General features: G+C 31.6%; 1 protein-coding gene across 7 annotated transcripts in view; it reads right to left on the bottom strand.

Annotated features, from left to right (window-relative positions):
* The window catches only part of LOC143076908 (uncharacterized), a 150,690-nt gene that overhangs the window by 84,570 nt on the left and 39,078 nt on the right, over positions 1-27,042 (bottom strand). For 6 of the 7 annotated variants that reach the window (XR_012978837.1, XM_076252798.1, XM_076252794.1 and 3 more), the window contains exon 2: positions 21,715-21,810. Coding sequence is in view for 6 of the 7 variants with exons in the window: in XM_076252798.1 (XP_076108913.1) it covers positions 21,715-21,810 (96 nt within the window). In the remaining variant the exon portion in view is untranslated. Of the gene's footprint in view, positions 1-313; positions 1,148-21,714; positions 21,811-27,042 lie in introns of those variants that run through there. The other variant, XM_076252799.1, reaches the window with a different exon arrangement.

The raw sequence follows: 27,042 nt of genomic DNA, 5'->3' as shown, positions 1-27,042 counted from the left end.
CAGCATATTCTACTTACTGACAGACCAAATTACCGCACAATACATGTCACAATCTTCACTCAAATAACATTGAAAATATGCAGGAAATTAGTATGCACGTTTAGAAACTAGAATTATGGATCCGACATGCAATTACTTAGTGAATAGCAAATGCAAACTAACGTAATGGCTGTGCATTCAATTTATTAATTAGCATGACAGCTGTCAACGGCTTCGTACAAATTATTTAGCATAAAATAGCAGGATATTACACACACATCAATACCCTTGAAAAGAAACATGAGGTATCAGCCCAACGGCATATCCTTCTTACCTTTGGTTCAGGTTTTACAAATTCTACTTCTTCTTTTAAAGGCTGATCATCCATAAAGAATCACAAATGTCAAAAAATCGTTCAAATGTTTATGTTTTTATTCAGATATCACCTGAATCAGCCATAATGTTTCCCGTAATGAATGTGAATAAAATGATCTGTTATTTTATCGATCGGCAACATACAGAGCCAAGAGATTTCCAGTTGAATGACTTAAACATCATTTTACACGATATCTATTTTATTTCTGTGAGTATCTATCATAGTCATCTTCATTATAGCCATAATCACAATTTTATAAAGCTATCGTGTGGGGAATTGAATGTGAAACAAATTATCACGTACAGAGAAGTTGTGGATCTGAGATACATTATCACTGATTATTCTCCACAGAGATCATCAGTCCTTTGCCAAATCATGTTAGGTTCGGCTGATATTTTTATCAAAGCAAATTGATATATAATAAGGCCTTATTGACTTGTATGTGAATTTATCTTTATATCACCAATCGGCAGTTTAATGAATCATTTTATCACTTCATAAGTGTCAAAGAACAAGTGTATAAGCAGTTATCTACCCCTGAAATATTTCACTTATCTATAAGTATACCAAGGTTTTAGTGATTTGTATACACCTGTTCAACATAAATTTCACATTAAAATGAAGATTACAAAAATTTCAACAATCCATCATATTCCTAGTATCTTCCTGCATTTAAGTTTTTGTTGTTGTATATCTTTTAAAATTGAGAATGGAAATGGGAGATGTGTACAAGAGACAACAACCCAAACAAAGGACAGGTTACACCCGAAAACCACCAATGGGTCTTCACACACAAATTGATTGATCAATTATTGGAATCTAACACCAATGTCAGCGGCTACATCATTGTGGCTAGTATTTATTGGTAGAAGTAGTGTCACCCAAAGAGAACGACCAACCTTCAATAGGGAAACTCAAAGACTATCATTTCACTTGTAAATATAGGGGTTATAAACACCTGCCAACAGGCAGGGAACTTGGATCTAACAAATCTCTGTAATGACATATGCTAGTAGTACATTATATGAACTACTTAAACCACTCAGTCGCCATGCAAGGCCCCCCCAACAGTATTTATACTCTTAAGTGGTATATTTTAAGCTTTTATAAAATTTTGCGATCTCTAAGGAAAATCCTTTCATATTCAGGTTGTACTTTGTTTTTTTGTTATCCTCTTTTCTGATTTTAATTAATTAAGTAAAAATTTACTGATTTTCAGAAAGCATGTGGCAACACAAACATTCTACAAAAGCCAGTCATACAGCTTATGACAATGATTTCTAGCCCTTGTAAATATGATATTAAAATAGATTAATAATTCTCGTCTCAGATTACTCTTTTTACAATAATGTTTGCTAACACTTTACCACTATACTCTATAATGGTCAGAGCACTTCTCTTTATTTATAAATTTGTACTTTAACCCTTATTTTGTTAATCATCCCAAGACTTGTGCAAACATTTTTAATCTTCCAAGAGCATGCTTGAAGATACTTGTATAAATTGTCTCTTTTTACAATGAAAACACTTCATCAATGGGCGAAAAATTGATTTTTATGTAATTTCCATTTAAAATAGCTTAATTTGACATTTTCTCTGTTTATTTTCAACTCCGGGAGCTACGACCATTACATACCAAACTATGATACCATAACATCTGATTTCCCGAATCCATTAGCTAACCAATTATAATAAAAGTTTAAATTAAGTGCAAGGTAAATATCAGTAAAAGTTGGGCTTTCTGACATTTTAATAGACAAATACCCTACATTATATCCAGCCCATTTCCTCTGAAAGGCTGTTTAATCATTTCCAAATCAAAGCTAATGGTTCTCAGCCGTTAATTATTACCATTTTAATAGAAGCAGTACTAAAATGGCTGCCGTTTTATTAAACATTGATTTACTCTAATACTTCAAACAAATGGAAAACACATGCTGAGTCTATCTGTCTTTTAAACTGCATTGTACGTTGAAACAAAAATATCAAAGATGAAACAGGATTAAAGCTTCAAGCTGGAATATTCCGATATGTTTTAAGTAACCCTATTCTGGAGTAAAATGCTTTGGAAATTTGTATCGATGTCAGCCAGCTGAGCTCAAATTGATGGATACAAGTATTAGCTTTCATAAAAGACTGTCTGTCATTATTTTATAACACGAGGTCCAAAATATGTTTAACAATAAATGTGACAGCAGTAACTGTAGTCACATACAAGATTTGTAGTAATCGGAATAGCATGTTAAGGTGGTACCTAACACTACAGGGAGATAACTCTGTAAAGTCAGCTAAACATTTTAATTACGTTGTTTTGTAAAAGGAATATTAACCCTTTCAACGCTATACACGGCATATGCCGCGATGACGTACGCCGTTCGCCACTGCTATTCGCGGCATATGCCGCGATGAAAAAGGATTTTTCATAAGGACTCTTAAACCATTCGGTTTTCATTCGGGTTCTCTCTAATTTTTCCTCGTTTGAATCTAGGATATGCAAGGTCTCATTTGCGCTTGAAATCCCGACAATTTTTATAGTAAAATCATGCAGTAGAAGGAAAATAGAAGGAAAATAAAAACAAATATTTTGACAAATGCAAATGGCGGAAATCGGAAACGAAGCTGTAAATATGGAAAAATTTCAGCATTTCCTTGGCGAAACTTACAACGAGGATTAGTTAATAGGTTTCTTGTTATCTCAATGTGTTTATTACATAAAATTCGTGTGGGAAATATGATTTGATCGATCATTACGAGACGTAGAAAAAGGGGGGAAAACGGAGGTTGACTGAATTTTTTTAGGACGGAGCTATTTATTTGTGCCACGATTACATAAAACGTTATGTATGGTACAATACGCTACGGAATCGGGCAACTGGTGTCTTCTTTACAATATGGCAGATAAAACAACAAAATAAATGAAGACTAAAAGTAGTTTTTATTCAAAATTCAACACAAATGTAATAAATTACACCTTTTACCTGTTAATTACCTGAAAACGCAGGTAACCTGATAAAAATTTCAGTAAAATAATTGCCTAACATTACAGTTCATGCTCTCCTGAGCATTTTTCATGCAATAACTTTCTCTGTATCTCATATAATAAAAAAGATACAGCAGTCTGAAAAGGAAAATACTGTTCTAATGAATGTACTAAAAAAAAATGCAGCAGCAGCAGCCATTTTTCTATTTTTTTGTGTAGCGTTGAAAGGGTTAAGCTTCTCAATGATCAAATTTGGTGTTTGTCAAACTGCTATATAACCAGTGTATTTTTTCTGACAAAACGGTTGGTTCAAAATTTTCAAAATTTTTATATTTTAGTTAAGGGGTCAAAGTAAAGTAAATACTTTGACAACATTTTATGAAAACTTTTGTGGAAAAATTTTGGTTGGTTATATGGTTATAATGGGAATCTTTGAATTTTTATGCAGTCAGTAGGCCCCCCACTTATGAAAATTTCTGGATATGTCACTGAGTACAGTATAACAGGTTACACTATAAGTAAAAACCAGATGCTCCGCAGGGCGCAGCTTTATACGACCGCAGAGGTTGAACCCTTAACGGTTGGGGCAAGTATGGACACAACATTCAAGCTGGATTCAGCTCTAAATTTGGACTGTGATTAAATAGTTGACACAGCATAGGTTTCTGACACAGAATGAATGTGGTCTAATGAACTTAAAATGTTTGTGTTGCCTTTGAGCAATTCACTATGCTGTTGAATATTAATCCTCTCAAAAAAATTTAAGAAATAGCAATAACTACTCATTTAAATACATCATAAAATATTAAAATGTAAAAAAAGTGCTTGTTATCACTGAATGGTAAAGATTGTTTTAATTTATCAGTTGGTAGTAAAAGTGAATATACATTGTATATTGTATAAAACAATGATTTAAGTTGATTCAACTACTATTCTGGACAAAGAAAGATAACTCCAATCAATTGAAAATTTCTTGCTATTGCACAATATTGTGCAATTAGATATTTCTTGCTATTGCGCAATACAGTGCAATTGAAAATATTTGCTATTGCACAATACTGTGCAATTGAAGATTTCTTGCTATTGCTCAATACTGTGTAATTGAAAATTTCTTGCTATTGCACAATACTGTGCAATTGAAGATTTCTTGCTATTGCTGAATACTCTGCAATTGAAAATTTCTTGCTATTACACAATACTTAATATAATAATTTTGGATCCTGATTTGGACCAACTTGAAAACTGGGCCCATAATCAAAAATCTAAGTACATGTTTAGATTCAGCATATCAAAGAAGCCCAAGAATTCAACTTTTGTTAAAATCAAGCTAAGTTTAATTTTGGACCCTTTGGACCTTTATGTTGACCAATTTGATAACGAGACCAAAAATTAAGAATCTATACATACACAGTTAGAATCGGCATATCAAAGAACCCCAATTATTCAATTTTTGATGAAATCAAACAAAGTTTAATTTTGGACCCCTATTTGGACCAACTTGAAAACTGGGCCAATAATCAAAACTTTAAGTACATTTTTAGATTCAGCATATCAAAGAACCCCAATGATTCAAATTTTGTCAAAATCAAACAAAGTTTAATTTTGGACCCTTTGGACCTTAATGTAGACCAATTTGAAAACTGGACCAAAAATTTTATGGTCATAAACCTTGTGTTTAAATTTCATAGATTTCTATTTACTTATACTAAAGTTATGGTGCAAAAAACAAAATAAATGCATATTTGGGCCCCTTTTTGGCCCCTAATTCCTAAACTGTTCGAACCTCAACTCCCAAATCAATCCCAACCTTCCTTTTGTGGTCATAAACCTTGTGTTTAAATTTCATTGATTTCTATTTACTTTTACTAAAGTTAGTGTGCGAAAAACCAAGAATAATGCTTATTTGGGCCCTTTTTTGGCCCCTAATTCCTAAACTGTTGGAACCAAAACTCCCAAAATCAATCCCAACCTTCCTTTTGTGGTCACCTTGTGTCAAAATTTCATAAATTTCTATTTACTTAAACTAAAGCTATAGTGCGAAAACCAAGAAAATGCTTATTTGGGCCCTTTTTTGGCCCCTAATTCCTAAAATGTTGGGATCAAAACTCCCAAAACCAATCCCAACCTTCCTATGTGGTCATAAACCTTGTGTTAAAATTTCATAGATTTCTATTCACTTTTACTAAAGTTAGAGTGCGAAAACTAAAAGTATTCGGACGACGACGACGCAGGACGACGCAGGACGACGACGACGACGCCAACGTGATAGCAATATACAACAAAAAATTTGCGGTCGTATAAAAATAATTATAATGGTCAAAAATACAACTTTTAGAAAATAAAAGACTGGTGGCATTTTCAGTAACCTCCTTGCCGTTGAAGGCATAAAACTTTGCTCAGTGCTGGGAGCACAAAAATCATGCTCGAAACATGAAATCCAGCAATTTGATTGGTTGATTTTCGAGTTTGAGTACAAAAATCATGCTCAAAAATTTTATGACCGTGAGGACTGGGCCCTACAATTGACGTTTACAAACTTCTGTTCAAAGACAAATATTAACATCAGGTACAGCAGAAAAGCAATCAAAAGCAATTAAAATATTGTAACACCATCAGTATATTTATATACAAACCTAACAAATCAATTTTACCCCTAGACTGTATATGGCCAACCTGATCAATCCAACGTAGACACGACAATATAAGGAGTTCTCATTTCTGTCTCCTCGAGATAGTATACACAATGCTGAAGAATTAACCAATTTAACGTGAGTAATACGTTCAGGTGCAGTTTATTGCAAATTTGAAAATTTATATCTATTTTATTTCAGTTTTTGCATTTCATCTAAGCTGTGTCAATGCTATCTAAAACCTCTTCAAAAGAAAAACATATTAAATACCTAAAATTAATATTGCTACGAGATTATTCAATCCCAACAGGGAACAATAGCCCGCTGAGTAAATAACTTCTCAACCTAACTATGTATTATGCGGAATGTCAATCGGATAAGAGATTTGGCCCTCGACAAAGATTTCAACAAATAATCCAATTCAATACCAGCCATTTGTCATTCTTGCGGTAAAAACAAATTATGTCAACAATATTATGAGGTATTAAACCCCTTTACATCTTAACAGACAGGGAGAAAAAGCTTTAAGTCTTGGATTATTATCCGGGTTTTAAATATCGGTGGTCTCAATTTAAAGTGTTCGTTACTCAACAGAAATACTTTATGTTCTAAGGTTTTATCACTAGAAAAAAAAAACGCTCAATAGAAATATTTAAAGTTCTGAGGTTTTATCACAAGAAAAAAAACGCAAGAAAATTTAAAAAAAAAAACCACTTTCATGAGTGACTCCGTCTGTTAAACATAGTGAAATGAATACAATTTTAGTCAGGTTTTTAAAAATAATTTATCAATACTTCAGTACTCAACATGAAGCACTGAATAAATTATAAAAAAAAGTGCACTTAACTTGTTCTTCAATGAACTGAGCGAAAAAGAACTGAGTTGTACAGTACAAAAACATGTAGTACTTTAAAGTATGATAAATATAACTGTCACTTCAATAAACTTGGGGACAACAATTTAATCGGTTTTGAACTAGTGATGCATAATGATATCATACTGCATGTACCTAAATACAAATTTTAGTGAAATATCCTTTCAAGAAAAATTATCCAGTTTTTTTCAAATTCATTATAAAAATTCTAATTAATTATACATGTTTAAAATTTTGCAAGAATTTTTATTTTCAAACATATTTTCCTATGATGAGTATCAAGCCATCATTTAATTAACAATTGACTACTAAATTAATCAAGTTGCTTTTCCATTTTTAATGTGTAGATATATAAAGTAAGTGAGAGAACTTCATGGTACATGCATCTAGTGACAGTGATTATATTTATTTTAGAACAGTGAAGTATATTTTGTAACAGTCAATATACTTTTATTTGTAAAATCTAAGAAATAAGTACTTTAAGAGACTATAAAGATATAATTCAACTTGAAAATTTTCATTCAACGTCTTTTTATACATGCATTCAAAAAATTGTTTCAAAACACGCAAGGACAGTGTTTGCCATAAAAACATGTACTGACAGTGTTCTCCATAAAAACACATAAGGATAGTGTTCGCCATAAAAACACGTAAGGACAGTGTTCTTCATAAAAACATGTAAGGATAGTGTTCTCCATAAAAACACGTAAGGATAGTGTTCGCCATAAAAACACGTAAGGACAGTGTTCCCCATAAAAACACGCAAGGATAGAGTTCGCCATAAAAACATGAAAGGACAGTGTTCGCCATAAAAACAGGTCAGGACAGTGTTCCCCATAAAAACACGTAAGGATAGTGTTCGCCATAAAAACATGTAAGGACAGTGTTTGCCATAAAAACATGTAAGGACAGTGTTTGCCATAAAAACATGTAAGGATAGTGTTCTCCATAAAAACATGAAAGGACAGTGTTCCCCTTAAAAACACGTAAGGACAGTCTTCCCCATAAAAACACGTAAGGATAGTGTTCACCATAAAAACATGAAAGGACAGTGTTCCCCTTAAAAACACGTAAGGACAGTGTTCCCCATAAAAACATGTAAGGACCGTGTTCTCCATAAAAACATGAAAGGACAGTGTTCCCCTTAAACCTTAAAAACATGTAAGGACAGTGTTTGCCATAAAAAAAAAAAGAGTTGTCAACATTCCCAAAAGGCCGATAATTCCCATTTATCTATAGTATATGGATCATGAAAACCTCCAATGGTTTATTATTCATGTTGTGTGTGAAAATCAATAGAAATCACATTAAATGTCAATCTGTGAGTCATTCTATAATCCCTACTACATATTATATAATGCCAAGTAACCTCCATAAACTTTAAATCAAATCAAAAACTTTTTAACATGATATATTTATGATTTGTGAACTATTATAGTAGGATCCCTCCAATTACATCTAAAAAGTTCCCCATTACTTTCCAACAGAATATCTTTATGATTTGTCAACTACAACATATCAATCCCTCCTACCATATATATCAATCCCTCCACCCATATATATCAATCCCTCCACCCATATATATCAGTCCCTCCACCCATATATATCAATCCCTCCACCCATATATATCAATCCCTCCACCCATATATATTAAACAAAGTTCTAGAAATCTCTGATGGGATGTTTTTCGAAATTCTTTTTTAAAATTGACCTCATGACTGTAGTCAAAACTACCGGTAGTGGAATGTTGGTTTTATTTTTTTAGGGGTTTACTTTTAAAATTTCATAAATCAACTTACACAAAAATCCCTTTATGTTTCATCTTTTGCACTTCAACAAAGCCCACTGTATTGACCTTTCAACCTTTTTCTGTACATGAGAAAAAGCAGAATCATGAAAGATGATTCCAATCAAATGAAAAGTAACCAGTAAAAGTTCATTTCTTACAGATTCAATTTTGTATGCAGAGTGAAAACAAAACATAAAATACTCCATTAACAAAAATCAGAAAGGCAGTTAAAGTCTATACAAAATGTCTATTCAAAATGTTTTAAATATCTTGTTCATAAAAAGATATTTGATATATTTACAAAACGACACTAAACTAATCCCATTGTACATGTTGTATGAAGCTAGTTGCATGAAAAATTCAATTTCAATACCAATGTGATTTGCATATAAATACATTTGTAAGTTAATGTGATATTTCACAGTTTCTTAACAATGAAAAGAATTACTTATTTGTTAATTAAAATGACACGGCACATTCTTGTCAAGTTTCCAATTATGCATGAAGATATCTTTTTTATGTCCAAAGGGAGATAACTCAAACTTAAATAGCTGTCAAATTTTCTAAAAATTACATGACAAATTTTAAACTTCAAATGGAATTGATTGTTTCCACAATCATTCAGATCATATATATTTTAAGTGTGATGCTGACTTAATTGCTAACAAATTGAGTCCATTCATCAATCACCAGATAACTTGAAACTTCAAGACTGTATTTTCAGTTTTTGAAGTGTATATGTATTTACTCATTGAGAATTTAATCTTTTTTTATTAATACTGCAATTGAATGTTGATACCTGTCGAACATTGGTAAAAAAAATTCTTCATTAATATCAATTTGAAAATTATAAATCACTCCATAATTAATATATTTATATAATTCTTAAATAAAATAAAAATCCTAAATGAAAAAAAAACCATTGGTATTATATACATCGTTATAAATAATACAAATAAAATAGCCTTGTTAATTGTACACAATTGACCAACATATTTCCTCTGTTTAATATCATTTATATAGTTGTTTAAAAATAACCTAAGTATTTCCTTGTTAAATTATGCAAGCGGATATGCATGTGGGATGTAATATATAAAATTTCAAACAAATTTAGTTATAAATATCTTATACTATTATCAGGACTACTTAAAATAGAAATTATTCTTATATTTCATTATTCATAAGTACCTTAGGTCTATTAAAGAAGATCAAACAATAATGCTACATATGGCAACAATTCTTACTCTTACAAGAAAAATTATCTAAGTTCATGGTCGAAAAAAAAAAGAAGATAATTTTGATTGTACATAGAGCAAGAATAAGAATATCTTATTATTCCAATCAAGGGTCCTTGATGGGCAGCATAACATGTACACATAGAACAATACATCTTGATTTGTAACAGAAAAACATTGTTATAAACTAAAATGAAACATTCAAAAAAAAAAGTTCAGACCGATGTTATTATCTTCATTCTATAAAATCATATACATTTAATTCCAGGCAGGATCAGAACCTGTGTGTACATATATTTAACACAACAGAAATAATATGGGATTGTAACTTGCACCAGTTTTTTGTGTATTTTTTTTGTGGTCTTTTGTTCATCTGTTCATGAATGAAAATCACTACTTAAATTATAAAAGCAAATTATAATCATTGCAAATTAAGCTCCGATACTTTTGTAATTACTAAACACATCACAATAAGTTCTGAATTTACAGTATCTAATGTAAAATTGAGAATGGAAATGGGGAATGTGCCAAAGAGACAACAACCTGACCATAGAAAAAAACAACAGCAGAAGGTCACCAACAGGTCTTCAATGTAGCGAGAAATTCCCGCACCCGGAGGCGTATGTTATAGCATTTCTAAATAACAGATAAATTCTAACTAACAAAAAAGATTGGGTATGCTTGTACGTTTGTTTATTTTACTTTTAGTAAGTCTTTCTAGTTAATAAAGTAGTCATTCTTGTAAATTTACATTCCATCAAGTTAAGTTTTACAAGAATATCTTAAAACTGCAGGAAGTATTTTGTAAACCAAGTAAGAAATCTACAACGGTTTCCTTTGATTGTTAGTTCATTTACAAGGAAAAAACATATTACTTATAACTCAAGATTAGACATTATCATAACATTATGTGAAACATAAATATTACAGGAAAATATCAATATTATATAATATGATAATAAGTTAATAACATCCACAAATTTTTGTATCTCATAATTCATTTAAAAGTAACTCAATGTTTATATAAAATTGATTTTTTATTTTATTTATTTTAAATTATATGAGTGAACCTATTGCTATGATTACATAATATTAAAGTGTTAGATACCATATCTCAATATCAACATACAAAGTGACTTTGAGCTGGTTTTCAGTATAATAATCTGTGTGATAATTCTTTGGTGAATTATGACTGTGGATTTATGTTATTTGTTAAAGGTACCAATGGATGTCATGAATAAAGTTGAACCCCAAATTCAAACATTTGATCATAAAAATATTAATTTCTCAGTTATGTACAAAAAAAAACTTTCATGTCAGAGCATTCTAATTAGCTGACTGTATTTCAGTACAGTATGGACTTGATCATTGTTGAAGGTGTACGGTATGGACTTGATCATTGTTGAAGGTGTACAGTATGGACTTGATCATTGTTGAAGGTGTACGGTATGGACTTGATCATTGTTGAAGGTGTACGGTATGGACTTGATCATTGTTGAAGGTGTACAGTATAGACTTGATCATTGTTGAAGGTGTACGGTATGGACTTGATCATTGTTGAAGGTGTACGGTATGGACTTGATCATTGTTGAAGGTGTACGGTATGGACTTGATCATTGTTGAAGGTGTACAGTATGGACTTGATCATTGTTGAAGGTGTACAGTATGGACTTGATCCTTGTTGAAGGTGTACAGTATGGACTTGATCATTGTTGAAGGTGTACAGTATGGACTTGATCCTTGTTGAAGGTGTACAGTATGGACTTGATCATTGTTGAAGGTGTACAGTATGGACTTGATCCTTGTTGAAGGTGTACAGTATGGACTTGATCCTTGTTGAAGGTGTACAGTATGGACTTGATCCTTGTTGAAGGTGTACAGTATAGACTTGATCATTGTTGAAGGTGTACAGTATCGACTTATGGACTCATTGTTGAAGGTGTACAGTATGGACTTATGGACTCATTGTTGAAGGTGTACTGTTGCCTATAATTGGGTAAATCCACTTCATTTAAACTTTGGTGGATAAGTTTTCTCATTTGCTGTATCAAACCAAATCTCCTTATTAGTATAGAATTCTGAGGAATCAGATATCCAGTTTTGTCTTTAATAAAGTTTAATGTGTTTTTGCCCTATTAGGCCACATTTAAAAGAATGTCTGTTTTCCATCCGCCGGGTCTACCCTTTGTAAACTGACCAGGAAGGCAGGTTATTTTTTTTTTACTGGATGTCATAGCATGGTCACATGAATGGTTTGACTTCTCCAGTCGAGGCCACATCAGTTTTTTGTGCTCAATTTGAGTGTATTTATTAAGACTATCGATCATTTTGCTTGCAAGCACTTTTCAAAAATGGAAACGAATTATTTTCAGGAATGAAAAATATTTTTTGAGTTTTTGGTGGAAAATAATTTTTTGACCCGGGTGCTTATTTTTGACCCGGGTGGGGGAGGGGAAACAAACATAATTTTAATTTTGGCCTTACAGTAATATATTTCAAAACACCCATGTACTGTGTTAAGTGCCTGTTGCTGCCTATTCATGGAGATTTTTTTTGTCTGCTTTAAATCTTCACAAGGCTGTATATAGTATACTATTAGAACTGACTTTACATGTACTTAAGACATTTATCAAAATCTTAAAAGAGAAATGTTTTGTCCTAAGCCCTATACATACAATTGATGTAAGAATATATATTAATAAAGATCGAGATATTTATCCTCTACTCTATAGTATCAATAGAACTTTACTGACGTGATGAGCTTGCCTATTCAACAGAATGATTCAATCAATCTAGGGGTGTTGGGTTTTGCGTATGGGGTGAGGCCCTTTAACGTCCTATTAAGTGCCTATTACTACTTAGGTTTTTTGTCTACTTTAAATCTTTACAAGGCCATACAGAACTGTCTTAACATGTACTTAAACATTTATCAAATTCCTAAGTGATGTAAGAATATTAATAAAGATCCGCAACATTTATCCTCTGTACTTATAATACAGTATCAATAGAACTTGTGATGAACTTGTCTATTTCTCAGTCATTATCCTTGCCGATTAATCAACTATGTTATATACGCTAACAAAACTCTCCACTTGTATCATGCAAAAACATCAATACTCTGACAACACAATGCCCCTTTAGATATTAATTGCTCTTCAATAATTGATCCTACAGTTATAAGCTTATACCATTAACATTGGGGATTTAGATCAAATTTCTACGATATTGATCCCCGATGTTGATCTCTAGAAATAACGACTAAACAGATTCATGGGTTTCTTTGTCTTCTTCTACGGAGAAATGCCAATCAAAGTTCCGTAATAATGGATTGCCGAGTTGTTTCTACCGCTTGTCTGTTGATATGACACAGTAACAGAGTTGATTTCCTATCTAAATATTGTTTCGTTAACGGTATTGATGTCTAGTGTATTTCTTTCTTACAGATCCGTATGAAAGCGATGAAGCCACTTTTGTCATGTAAATATATAATTAAAACTGCTAGAAAAAACCAGGTTGAACTCTTCGATAAAAATAACAAATATTATAAAATTTCTATTGACAATGAACCTTAATTGACAAATCAGCGCCATTTCTACTTAAACTCCCAATTACTTCCATTTTAAACTTAAACATTTTCCTTTTGTAAGATTTATAGATTCAGGCAGAATCTACATGTTCTCAGTTTTATTTTCAATCTATGTGTTTGACTGTCTCTCTGGTATCTTTTGTCCCTCTTTTTTATCACTACCAACTTAATTACAATTATAAAATATTGAAAATCCTATAGACTTCTTGTCCAAAAAAGGCAGAACATTTAAGTACAAAAAAATCAGAAGAATTAGTATGAAAAAGTCACACATTAACAAACTAAGTGGCACTTATCAATTTATAGCAATGGAAGATGAGCTTGATGATTAAACCATACCACTTCTAAGATCAATTAACCACTGTAAAATCTATAATTTAGAATTAATGGGTATAAAATCTGTAATTAAGTTTGTAACTATTAATTATTTGGATTGTTGAACAAATGACAAACATGGGAGATTAACTATTGAGATTTCAAAAAAACTTTGACATGCAAGTTTATATTTTTGATAAAATTTATCCTGTCACAATTCGACCTTATAAAAACATTTGAAAAAATCGCAATTTACATATATAAGTATACAGCTTTTTAAGTAAATCTATTATCTTTGTGGTCATATTTTTTGTGATATGATCTATTTTTTCTAAAATCAGAGAATAAGCGAAAAATTAAAGTCTCACAAAAGTTCCACTTTTTAACATTTTGATCTGAACTGAGGATTATATCAGGCTGACTAATGGTGGAAAAACCTCCCTCAGATTGGTGGAATTGTATTCAAGCAAAATTCACAGGAAAGGTTTTTTCCCAAAATGATAAAACATCTAAAAAAAAAATCTCTATTAACAGTAGTACATCTGACAGTAAGATCTGTATAATGCTAAAGTAATGGTAAAATAAACTTGATGAGAAAAAAAACCACATAATTCAGACTTGTTAACAGGAAGATCAATAATCAAAATTACCGATCTTTATCCTTAAAACTTGTCCTTACGTAAATAAAAATACAATAACATATGCATTATACATTCTGTTCACTATACCATGAGAGAGACATGTCTTTATGTGTAACTTAAAGATCACAAGCTTATAATGTATGATCAATACAATGCTCATTTGCCTGTCTTTTATAACCTGGAGTAGGGCTGATCTCATAACAGATTGTGTAACGAAGGACTCAATTTCTCATTATGTTTCCCGCTGAACTTAATTACACAAAGATGTATTTTACAAATTGTTAGGATTTGTTGATTAATCAATCAAAGCTTAAATAGTGGAAATCATTCACTTCTGTAAAGTGTCTGACGCTACTTGTTTCTATCAATTATGAATTGTAATGCAGTTTACCGTGAACTTAAATGGCGTAATATGCATATCAGATGCAACATGCTTCTAGGATATATACAACTTAATAATTGTTCGTGGTTGAACTGATAAAAAAATTGAATTATGAAAAATCTTCTTTTTCCTTTCTTCTTTTTTATATTAAATAAATCACATTCAAGTGGAGGGCAGGAAGGTGTGTCAGCCCAAATTACCCCATTATAAAGGATTTAAGGGGCCAAAAAAAAGGTCTGAATTTCATCAACTTTTTCCTTGTTTGATAAATATGTTCTTACATAACACGAGTCTAGGAAAATTTGCTTAACCCACAATTAACTAAGCATTTAACCCTAATTTAGCTTATTACTTAATACACAAAAGCACAATGCAATCTTTGAATGACTGTATTTAAATACCCTGACCTGTGGCCTCTGCCTCAACAAATTCCATGGTCATGTGACGAAAGTCATGTGATTTCCAACCATGATATTCCACCAGACCATGTGATTCAAGCTTGCATCCAATACAAATAACACTTACAGTTTATAAAAACATCCTTGAACATTTTTTTCAAAGAAAATACTCAAAACATTTACAACATGCATAAATAAATAGATAGACTTTGAAAATATGCATGACCTGAAAATATGTACATTTTTTGCACAAAAAAGTATGTAATACTAATAGTAGCACTTGAGGTGTTGAAAGTTTGCAGTAATTAAATATAAACAAAATGATTGCCTTGAACCTCTTGTAGCAGATGGTAGTCATTCAAATTACATCAACAGATTTATGGTTTGTTTTGCAATTTTTTCCTCAATTAAGATTTCACCATTTCTGAAGGAGAATTTTAACTTCTTCCTCATACTTAAGTGATATTTTGAATCTTTTTCTAAATTACTTATTCAAAGATCTTTTTGTTAAATTTCTAAGAAAATCTAGAAATTTTAAGAAAAATTATGACATAATAGTTTAGTTTTAGTCATCATATCACATATAATAGGGTAAACATTGGTCTTAAAATTTATAGGTGCCTCATGACAGGGAACAGACCTCTCTTCAAACATTTTCAATAAACATTATACTTCCAGACTATACAAGAATCATATATGCCTGCATCCAATTAGTAAAAATATCTAGAAATTTTCACTTTTACATTACAAATGTACTTAAGGTGGTACCTAACACCTTTACTAAAATTAATTTGGCTCGTTTAATTTTCTTAAAATTTTGATAAAGTATTTACTTTGAACCTTTGACAAAAATATAAAAATTTCAAAAAATTTGAACCAACCGTTTAATCAGAAAAAATACACTGGTTATATAGCAGGTTGACAAAAACTTGTTTTGATCACTGAGAAGCCTAATATTCTTTTGAGAACACAATGTCATTAAAACGTTCTGCTGATTTTACAGAGTTGTCTCCCTGTAGTGTTAGGTACCACCTTAATTTCTTTTTAAAATTATTTACAATACTTGTTTAAGGGGCCTCTATTTATAATTTATGCAATGGCCTAATTGTTCATAAATATCTATCTATTTATATTATAATCTTTATTGAAAAATTACACCCATAAGGGTCAAGCAATACAAACAATATATATCTAACCTATCAAATACACATTATGTTAAAAAAATTACAAATATCAGTGATTCAATTTCAAATAGCATTTACTAAAACCCAGCTTTTATAAACAGATTAACAGAACATTATTATAATTAACAAATCTGTCTGTCATAATATAATTTGTTTGGCCTATCTTGTTTAGACAGATGTATACAATGAGCCAGTAATAAGATTATTTTTTACAAACTCTGACTAAGCTATACAGGTGTATGTTATCATGTATATTTATCAGATTAAAGTGTGTGGACAAGTCTGATAAATACAAAATCAATTTCACTAAATCTTAAAATCATCAGGAATTTATAGAACATCATAGTTGTTTTATAACCAATAAATAAATACTATAGTGATATTGAAGGACTTTATGGTCTGCTCCAGGGTCCAAAATTATTGAAGAACCATAAATAAAGACAGATAAATACTTCTGCTTAGGTCTTAATGATATCCATCAGTAGGCAAAAATGGCAAGAACATTTGTACAACTTTTACAACACAATGGACCACCATAAGAGCTACCAGAGACTGGACATTACCGATAAAATGGCCAATGAACAGCAATATTACATCTGTTCAAAAAATTAGTACTTCAGGATTCAACAGACCACTAAAAAAACTACCAACATCCATGACCATCACATTAGCATTGAACGACATACATTAACAATGACAACAACTGCAAGAACTCTAATTGACCATGAGAAGCTCTGTTGGACATCAGATGACCAAATTAATAACTACTGGGCAAAACCATACCTTGACCACAAAGTCTGCAAGACTTCAGCTAACAAGGACAAATATGTGATAGAACCATATTGAAAGTCCACTAGTCAAATAATTTTTATTGTTAAATTTCTAAAGGGTCTCTAAACGAATTTGTTTTTAAATGATTGATTGATTTGTAATTTCAACATGTCCCCATTTCACACAATAGCCTATATTTTGCAGTAATAAAATTTTTTTTAAAATAAGCCATTAATATAATTATTTTTTTATTAAGATGAGAGCGTCAGATTTGTGGCTGCAAATGTTTATTTTGAAGACAATCTTATAATAACATGTAATAGTCATCAAACACCTTACACTTTCCAATCTTTAATAAGTGTCTACAAGGCAGAATTGTTTAATGATCCTCTCATAACATCTTTGCCAGGTAACATAAACCTTTGATATATTTAGATACAGGTGTATTACACGTCCACCTGTCCATTGCATCACACATCAGGTGACATATGAATAATCACAAAATGTCTTTATTTGTGGTTGTATGCAATCTTTACATTATTAATATAATATTTGGTTTGTACCCAGTGGTTATAATATGCAATCTGTTTGCACCTTTAATACCAGGTGAATACAAATCATCACAAGATCATATGATCAATATCACCACAATCAACAGCAGACGACATGATTTATAGTGCAACAACCTCCCATGCAATACAAGAGTAACTATTCCAGGACAACCAAGCATTAATGATTCCAGTGCAAACCTTTGCCATAAAGTGACTAACTTTCAGGGTGATTAAGTTATGTGATTTGAAGGGCAAGATTCTGATTACAAATTTTTCTTGATTCTAAGTAGTTGAATAGTGATGTTTATGAGAAATGAAATTCATTTGATGAAAATTTTTGCTATTTTACAGTTTGTATGAAAGCAGAAAAAAATTCAAAACCCTCATATATAAGTTCGCTGCATAGTAGTACATGTATATAATACATTGTAATATAAATGGTTACCTTAGATCGTTAAAAATCCTATATAATCTTTAAAAGCTTAAGAAGGAGTTACTGGTCTGTATCTGTATCTGATATCATTGATGGAATGTGATGCATTGTTTTAATATCAATTGAATTAAACTTGTATCTAATTTGTTGCATGATTTTTGTATTAGTTGTTAGTGGCTTTGAACTAAGCTGTCAGATAACTGCAGGTACTCTCAGATCTGTTCATAGTGTCGTTTTGTGTCGGGATGTATAAGTACCGGGCCACGTCCACTTGTATTTTTGTCCATCTGATGAGTTAAGCCTTTTTTCAATTAATTTTTATAGTTCGTTCTTATGTTGTACTGTTATACCACTGTCCCAGGTTAGGGGGAGGGTTTGGATCCCGCTAACATGTTTAACCCTGCCACATTATTTATGTATGTGCCTGTCCCAAGTCAAGAGCCTGTAATTCAGTGGTTGTCGTTTGTTTATGTGTAACATATTTGTTTTTTCGTTCATTTTTTTTACATAAATAAGGCCGTTAGTTTTCTCGTTTGAATTGTTTTACATTGTCTTATCGGGCCTTTTATAGCTGACTATGCGGTATGGGCCTTGCTCATTGTTGAAGGCCGTACGGTGACCTATAGTTGTTAATGTCTGAGTCATTTTGGTCTTTTGTGGACAATTGTCTCATTGGCAATCATACCACATCTTCTTTTTTATATGATACATTTTATCTGCTTTTATAATTTTTGGTGAACAATCTCATGCAAGTAATAAAAATATACATGAGAAAGAAAAACAGATCTCACTAGAGGTTTAGCATGTGACAAAATCAATCAATCGATCAAGCCTCAGATCATCTTTTATTTTTTATTTCTAATTATGATTAAATATATGACAAATACAATATATATCCTAACCATATAACAGATCAATCACCTGTCCAGTTTACTTTCTGATGGTCAATATGCTTTTTATTGATGTCTGCCTGCCACCCATTGTATGTCTATACATATATACAAGAATGTCAGTCAGAAGTACACCTAAACTTTCATGACAAGATAAAAAGCGCTTAATCTAGAAATACAAATTTAGAACAAAGAGACTCTGTTCTTTTTCTAAAATTAAATTTCTAAAATTAACTTTCCCTCCATTCTTGATCCTTTTTTTTTCAAAATACTTGAGTGACTTAATTTTGTCTGCAATCTTAAACTCAGCAGATCAGGTTAAACATTTTAATAACAGTCATTATGTAGCAACTGCATTTAGATTCTGTCATACTTTAGTATTACAGCTAGTTTACTTAACCACAGAACTTTTTATCTTGTAGGTTTATAAATGATATATGACTAGGAACGAGGTTTTAGATGTGAATGCTTAATTGCCATGGATCCTAGCTAGAAAAAGCCCCCTCCTAAAAAAATCTTTAAATTTTAAATTGTCACAGTCAAAATTTCTCCCATTTCAAAATAATATTTATGTTTTTTTTTTTAATGTCATTTCAATGTAATTGTTTTTCTTTCTCACAAAATCAGGGTTTGGTTTCTGTGTATATTGAAATGAAATGCTACCCATCAAGGTCAGTGAACAATAGATATTCATAATTCTTCTTTAATTCTTATTCTTAATCTCATCCAATTCCATTTTTAGTTCATTGATAAATCAACATTCTAAGTCTCAGTATAACACAGGGGCGGATCCAGCCATTTAAAAAAGGGGGGGTCCCAACCCAGAGTAAAGGCCCCCCCCCCCCCCCCCGGTGGATCCGCCAATGTAACAGTTTTATGCTGCTGTGGCCTTGAATACCAATATTCAATAATCAATCCAAAAAGTTATAAAATCTTTTTAATATGATCTACAAAACATCTCTATCATACCTGTAAAAGTCACCAGTCTATTTACACCTGAATAATTTACATTCTTTTTACCTTGCTGTTTTATGATAAATGAGTGTACATTTTTTACACAGGTGTCAAGAGGTTTGGGTATTTTATGGAATCTAATATCAACAAGATGTTTTTTACTGATAAACCAGTGTTATCAAAACATAATGTAATGGGACCCCCTGTTATAAAAGACAAAAAAACAATTTGCTTTGCAACAATTATTTTTTTTCATCTAAATTGACACATGTATACATCATAGCAAGTGTCAGTGTTAATTATATGTCATAATATTTCACCGTCAATCCTGCCCAAGGGGTCATTCTTATTTGAAGGATGTGTAAAATGTTTGCTTTAGGTTTTTAAAGATTTTGCAAAAATTCATGCTAAAAATAAATTTATCATTATCCTTTCAGGCAGAAAAAATAAAGTCTGATTACTTATTACCAATATTCAAGTATATTATATCTGGGTATCTTTTATAGATTGTAAACAATAGATATTCAGTCATAGCATAAAATTGAGGTATGACATTTTATTCAACCTTTAGTGAAATTTGATGGAGAATTTTTTTCCTGTAAAACTCAGTCATCAAATTGCTGACATAATGCCTTTCAGTAACTATAAAGCAATCCAAGCATATAATTTACAAATTTCACCTTTGATCCTGGCTATTGGCAACTTTTTTTCTTACAACAGTTATTTATGAATCATCCTGCATAAATATTTAATCCCACAAGACCAGCATTGTAGCACCTGCTTGAGATGCTTGTTATAATTTTATGTATTATTATAATTACATAAATCATTGTTATATCACTAAAAAAAAGGTTTTAAGTTTGAAGAATTCATTGGCACAAGTTCCACTTTTAGAATGTTTATTTGAGAAACAAATTTTCGCTTTCTTTTCTCACCGGTTACAATATATTCATCTATTTTTTCCTTGTTAGACTATAATCATGCTAATATCTGAAATCTAAACTAAAGCTTGCTAATAAGCTTGCATGAAAATCTAACTTTTTTAAGTTTAGAAAAATGGTTGATTGGGCTCTTTAATAGTTCAATCTTGTTATTCATCTGTTACTATTTTTCTAGGATCTTTCAGTGTTCAGTGATTCTCCTAAAAACTGAATTGCCCCATCCGCCCCTTTTTTGAAACAGAAAAAAATGCATGTAAACAAAACACCTTTCTTTCAAGTCAGTATTGACAGTTTACACTGTATAATATGACCTATAGATCTGGCGGTGTCTCTCGTTGATGATAAAAATAGATCTGTCTCCAACCCAAATCATTCTGCTATCATTAAATTTTATGTAATTAATAATAGATCTATCTGTATTCCAGACATGGACCCATTCAAGCACTAAGATGCTTAAAGAAAATTGTCTTTCTATTTGAACATCTAAATTGGAACAATCACCACCATATATACATCTCTTGACTTGAGGTTGTAATTACTTTTCTCAAGCTTTGCAATATGTTGTATCTATAATTATGTACGGTAATAAAATTTCAAAGCATTAAGTCTGCTTTATATGAAAAAAAATCAAATATGTTACCTCACTTGAAACATGTGAGCCATTATTCAACCATAGATCTCTTTCTTCATTTCAGTCAAAATATGTTTAGTGTGTTGATAGAGTGTACCAGTGCAATCAAATTTTCACAGCAATCTGGTACCCACTATCGAGAGTTTACACAACAAAGAGATAAACCAGACCTACCTTTTTGACTTTTTTCTTAATGGAAGACTTGTGTTTATCTGTAAGAACATTTGTTTCTGTTTTTTCATTCTGTTTTGTGGAAGCCTTTATACAGTTCTGTAAAGAAAATGCATACAAATTTATTAATGTGTGTCAGGAGGCAATGTTGTAAATTGTTAGATTAGTGCAGTAATCATCTATGTGCTCCCTTACTTAATCACATACATGTGATTCTTCCGGCGGGAGTCAAAATCTCCTGCTTTTCAGACACTCTTCCGTCCCTCCCGTTAAAATTTGAAATCTTCCGCTTTTTGAAAATTTAAACCTCGAAAAATTTTCAGTTGACATTTTGTTTACAATATATGTAAGGACAGAGAAAAAGTCTGAGAAACTCGAAATTGTTATGGGAAAACTCCGAGAAAAACAGAAGTTACTATTTCCTGTGTCAAAGGTAAATATGGGGGCAATTAGCGTGGATTAATCAATGAAGGTGTTTGGGATTAGACTAACACTGTATATATACAGCAATAAAAGTTGATTGGTAATTAACTGGTGATCAGCTGGCTAGTTTAAGAAACATGCCTTGATGATTAAAAGTGAAAGACGGACAATGGATTAATTTGTACAAACAACAACTCCTACAACAATGAGCAAAACCAATACAGTATTAGTATCCTATTAAAGGGCTCGACATGATGTGAACTTTTAAACTTCATGCACTTATAGGCGAGTGATATGAGAGCCAAATTTACATTTTTAATGCACCTACCTAACACACGGCTAAATTATATATCACTAGAAAGCTAAGAATGTGTACTTTCTAAATATCCCGGTCGTCAAAAGAAATTATGGTGCATTTTTTTTTAAATCGAGGTGAAAGTCATGGGTGCAATTTCAATTCATGGATACTTCCAGTTGTAAAATCGAGTCAAAACAAAATGCAAAAACGAAACAATTTTATAGGAATGCTGTATTACTGTTGGGAAAATATATTTCTATCATAATATTAATTAATTTTGGTTGACGCATGTTACATAACGTTTTCTCTCGGAGTCTTTGAAAATCAACCTTTAAGTCACACAAATGTATCTGTAGTCGCCCTTGTATTATCTAAATCATATAATACCTCCATATCATTTGATTGCACGTATTTACAAACATATATATCTGCAAATTTGATATAAATAATCCGGAACAAAATATTTGAAGCAAGGGGAAATTATAACATATGACGTATTTTTAATTGTTTAGAAAAGTCTCATAATGAGCTGTTTATTAAAATTGAGGAAGCCTATGGTCTCCTGTTAGTTTGAAAGCCTGCCAACCGCTTCAAGATCAGACAACTATAGAGCAGATTTTCTTTTATTATTGTAGTGCAATATGTTGATATATAAAAAAGAAGATGTGGTATGATTGCCAATGAGACAACTATCCACAAAAGACCAAAATGACACAGACATTAACAACTCATACATCACTAATTCAGATATGATAAGAGTACTAACAAACATAACTAAAATGAGTAAAGTGCTACTTGTATATTTATATCAACAAATTGACAATTTTAATATAAAACATCACAAGGAAAATATGATCACTCAATGTACGTCAAAATGTGTTTGATTTTACTTTAGTCGGGCGCCGTGTATTTTGAGATATATAATTAATCAAACAACTACTTAGGCACTAAGTATTACTTTTTTTTTTATCTTGTTTCACCGCTTCAAACGGAGGACAAGGTTATCCTAATATTGAACCTTTTATTTGGCTTTCTAATGTTAAAATCCCGTGATCGAAACGTCGGACCAATGGGATTTTGGACCATTTAGGTGTCGGAATATTGCGATATCGGAATATTATAGCTTCATTTTAACTTGTAATCTCATCATTCTTATCGGTCAACATATCCATACAAAGACAACTTCCTTGGCATGGGCATATATCAGTACAGCAGAGGTTTTGCTCAAAGCGGACACAAAATCTACTATAAGCAGATTGAATTAAAAATTTGGAATGGACATGAGGGATTTGTCAAAGAGACACCAACCCGCTAAAAAGCAGGCAACGGCCAAAAACCACCAATGGGTCGTCAATGCAGCAAGAAACTTCCAAACCCGGAGGCGTTCTTCAGCTGGCCCCTAAACAAAAATGTACTACTTTGAAATGATAATGGACGTCATACTAAGCTTCGAAATATACTCAAGAAGTTAAAATAAAAAATCATACAAAACTAAGAAAGGCACGATGCTCCTGACTTGGGACAGGCGCAAAATTGCGGCGGGGTTAAACATGTTTTTGGAAATCTCAACCCTCCCCCTATACCTATACCAATGCGTGAACAGATAAAATCTTGTAGAAAGTTGGATGAAATCATACCGGACCGATGTTGCCTTTTAGCCAACCAAAGTCATACGGAGATTTTTTATTGTTTCTGTAGTTAGGTCGACATTGTCTTGGATAAAATTTTAACCCCCAGAAGAAAATAATGCCATGTAGAATTTATGCCCCATTTTCATTGTTTCTAATCTCCTGATCAGTCAAACTTGTTAATAGTTATCAAAGGTGTGTCCATAAATACGGTGCATTTGTAGTGATAAACCTAAATGAAAAAGAGTAAAAAATATATTTATAGATAGTATACATTCTACTAAAGCCATACATCTAAGAACTTTGTCAATAGGAATATCGTACGCTTTATTAACTGCCGCAGATGTGCCATCATCCAAAAGATAACTCAGAAATGTTTTTAAAGCAGGTGGCATAATTTCATCTGATTGGATTACAACTTTACCCTATATCTGCTTCCGTAAAGTAGCTGCACTAAGTGCTTGCAACCAGTTTCGCAGTCACTGCTCAGATCTTTAAATTTTACAGACCGAATATCATAGTCATTTTAAACGGGTAATTTTCCGTCATTACGTAAAGACAAAATTATAGAGCTACTGTATACAATATTGGATGCACCTTGGCCTTGTTGAAGCTGTATACATGTAACTATAAATTGACCATGGTTTTTCAGTTTTTGTTGAAGCTGATAATATGTTGTGTAGTTTTCTCGGCGGCGATCCTCGGGCAGAAATTAAGCCCGGTTAACTGATAAAGTAATTAAAGTTGTTAACCAGAATATTTCCTTGTGTACAGGCACGTCATCTTTAATCGTCGAAATGTTAGCAAAAGCTGTTTTATGTTCAGAACTAAATAGCTATTTAATTTCTGATTTCAAATGTTGTAGCAAATATTTAGCGATGCAAGCTGGATGGTATAAAGATTTAATAGTACAATTATCATGAGTTATTTTGTAAATCAGATCATTGTAGGAGATATATGTAGTAACACTCAATACAGCTTAAGTTTGCTCCTCAGAGGATACCTTATGAAGTTGTGTAACTTGCTTATAGGCTTTATACATTTGCAAAATATACAAACAGACAAATCAGAATGAGTTGTAGATCTACTGTCCTCGTTGATATATGAGAAGATCTACTGGTCGGTAGAATTGGTACATGTAGTACAAGTCTTTGTACAGACAAAACAGAAGATGATAGGTTTTACTTACTTTTGAAATATTTATAGCAACTCTTATGATATTTTGTATTTTCAATGGGATGTTTTTCATTTTTTTCATATTCATCGACCAGTCTTCTGTTAACTTCATCTTTTCGTTTTCCCACTGCGGCAATACAACTGTATCTTCATTTAAGTGTTTAACTACATAGTTTCTATGTAGTAAATATATGACAGACTATGCATCTGTGTCAATAAATGGATAGTTTTTTTTTGCTTTTTAGCAAATGAAGGGTTTTATTGTGAACTGGACTGTGAAAATTTGACACGACTCGGAAGATTTTCTACAATTTTCCGATACGATTCCTTATTTAGAAAGGGGTGAATTCTACAGAACTCAAAAACTATGTTTTACTTTGATTTGATCTTTATTTCGGACGATTTTATATCTATTTAAGCTACACTGAAGTTAAAGATAGAAATAGAACCGTTTAAATATGATTTATCGTACTCTAATAGCACTATTAAGTACACGGAAATCGACTAATATATTCAGTAAAAAACGATAACGAAATAGATAAGGGATTCCGGAAATTATAGTGATTTTACCCAACATCATAGAATTACAGAAATTCGTGATTTTAAGAAATGTTGAGATAAAAACTTGATCTTGAATGAAAAGACGATAACTGATGAGTAATTTGGTGTGATTTAAAACGGATAGAGTTCAAAAACATTTAATAAAAATTTAATTGTAGATCCGAAAAGGTCGGGATTATGAAAATTTTCGTACAAAATGTCAAATATTTAGAAGGAATGCAAAAGCATGCGGACTTACAGTTGTAAATATTGTTTTTCATTATTTTAAGAATCTAATTCACTTAATTATTCTGTCTAAAAGAAGAGATACGACTAATTTCCTTTGCTTGAAAAACATGTCGTAATTTTATAATTTTCAACTAATTTCTGAAATAAACGTCAATTTTACAAAAACTGCACCGTACGATTTTGTGACGACTGGGCAAAAATTAAAGTTTAATCATTATTCTTTCATTTAAAAAAAAATTAGCCGTGTGTTAGGTGGGTGCATTAAAGTCCTTAACTAGGCGTCTTTTTCAAATATTACACTCGCCTATTACCCCGGCGAGAAGAAATTCATGACTTCATGAACTATCATGAATGGTTCGTGAATGTTCATGAATGGTACATGAAAATTCATAAATAATTCATAAATGAAGGTTCATGAATTTAATTCATGAACTGTTCATTAAAAGTTTTTATGAATGTTCATGAAGTTTTGATGAATCACTAGCTGCTCATAAAAATTCATGAAATGTTCATTAAAAGTATTTATGAATGTTCATGAAGTTTTGATGAATGACTATAGCTGCTCATAAAAATTCATGAAATGTTCATTAAAAATAATTATGAATGTTCATGAAGTTTTGATGAATCACTAGGTGTAACATTTATAACTTACATCACACGTATAAATGAGTATCATAGGTACCGTTTCGACCGATCAGAGTAGAACATTTTACCTAATTATTCGTGAAATATCATAAATGTATGGTGTTTTTATTTTTTTATTCCTGCAAAATAAAAAAATAAAATAAGATGAAATAGAAGTTGTAGCTGTATTTTAAGATAGATATTATATACAAAACTAAAATTTTAAAAGGAAAACGTATATTTTAATGAAAGTGAAATACATTTTCAAAACATTCTCAAACACCCATATTAAGGGGAAGTAACTCTTGTGATTTTAAATTTCTACAAACCGGCAAACCCCGCAAATCGGCTGTTTCCGTAGTCCAACGGTCGACCGATTTTGAGAAGTTCACT

This window comes from Mytilus galloprovincialis, chromosome 5, assembly GCF_965363235.1.
Source record: "Mytilus galloprovincialis chromosome 5, xbMytGall1.hap1.1, whole genome shotgun sequence".
NCBI lineage: Eukaryota > Metazoa > Mollusca > Bivalvia > Mytilida > Mytilidae > Mytilus > Mytilus galloprovincialis.
Note: the sequence above shows the minus strand (reverse complement) of the source record. Positions and strands in the feature narration are given on the sequence as shown.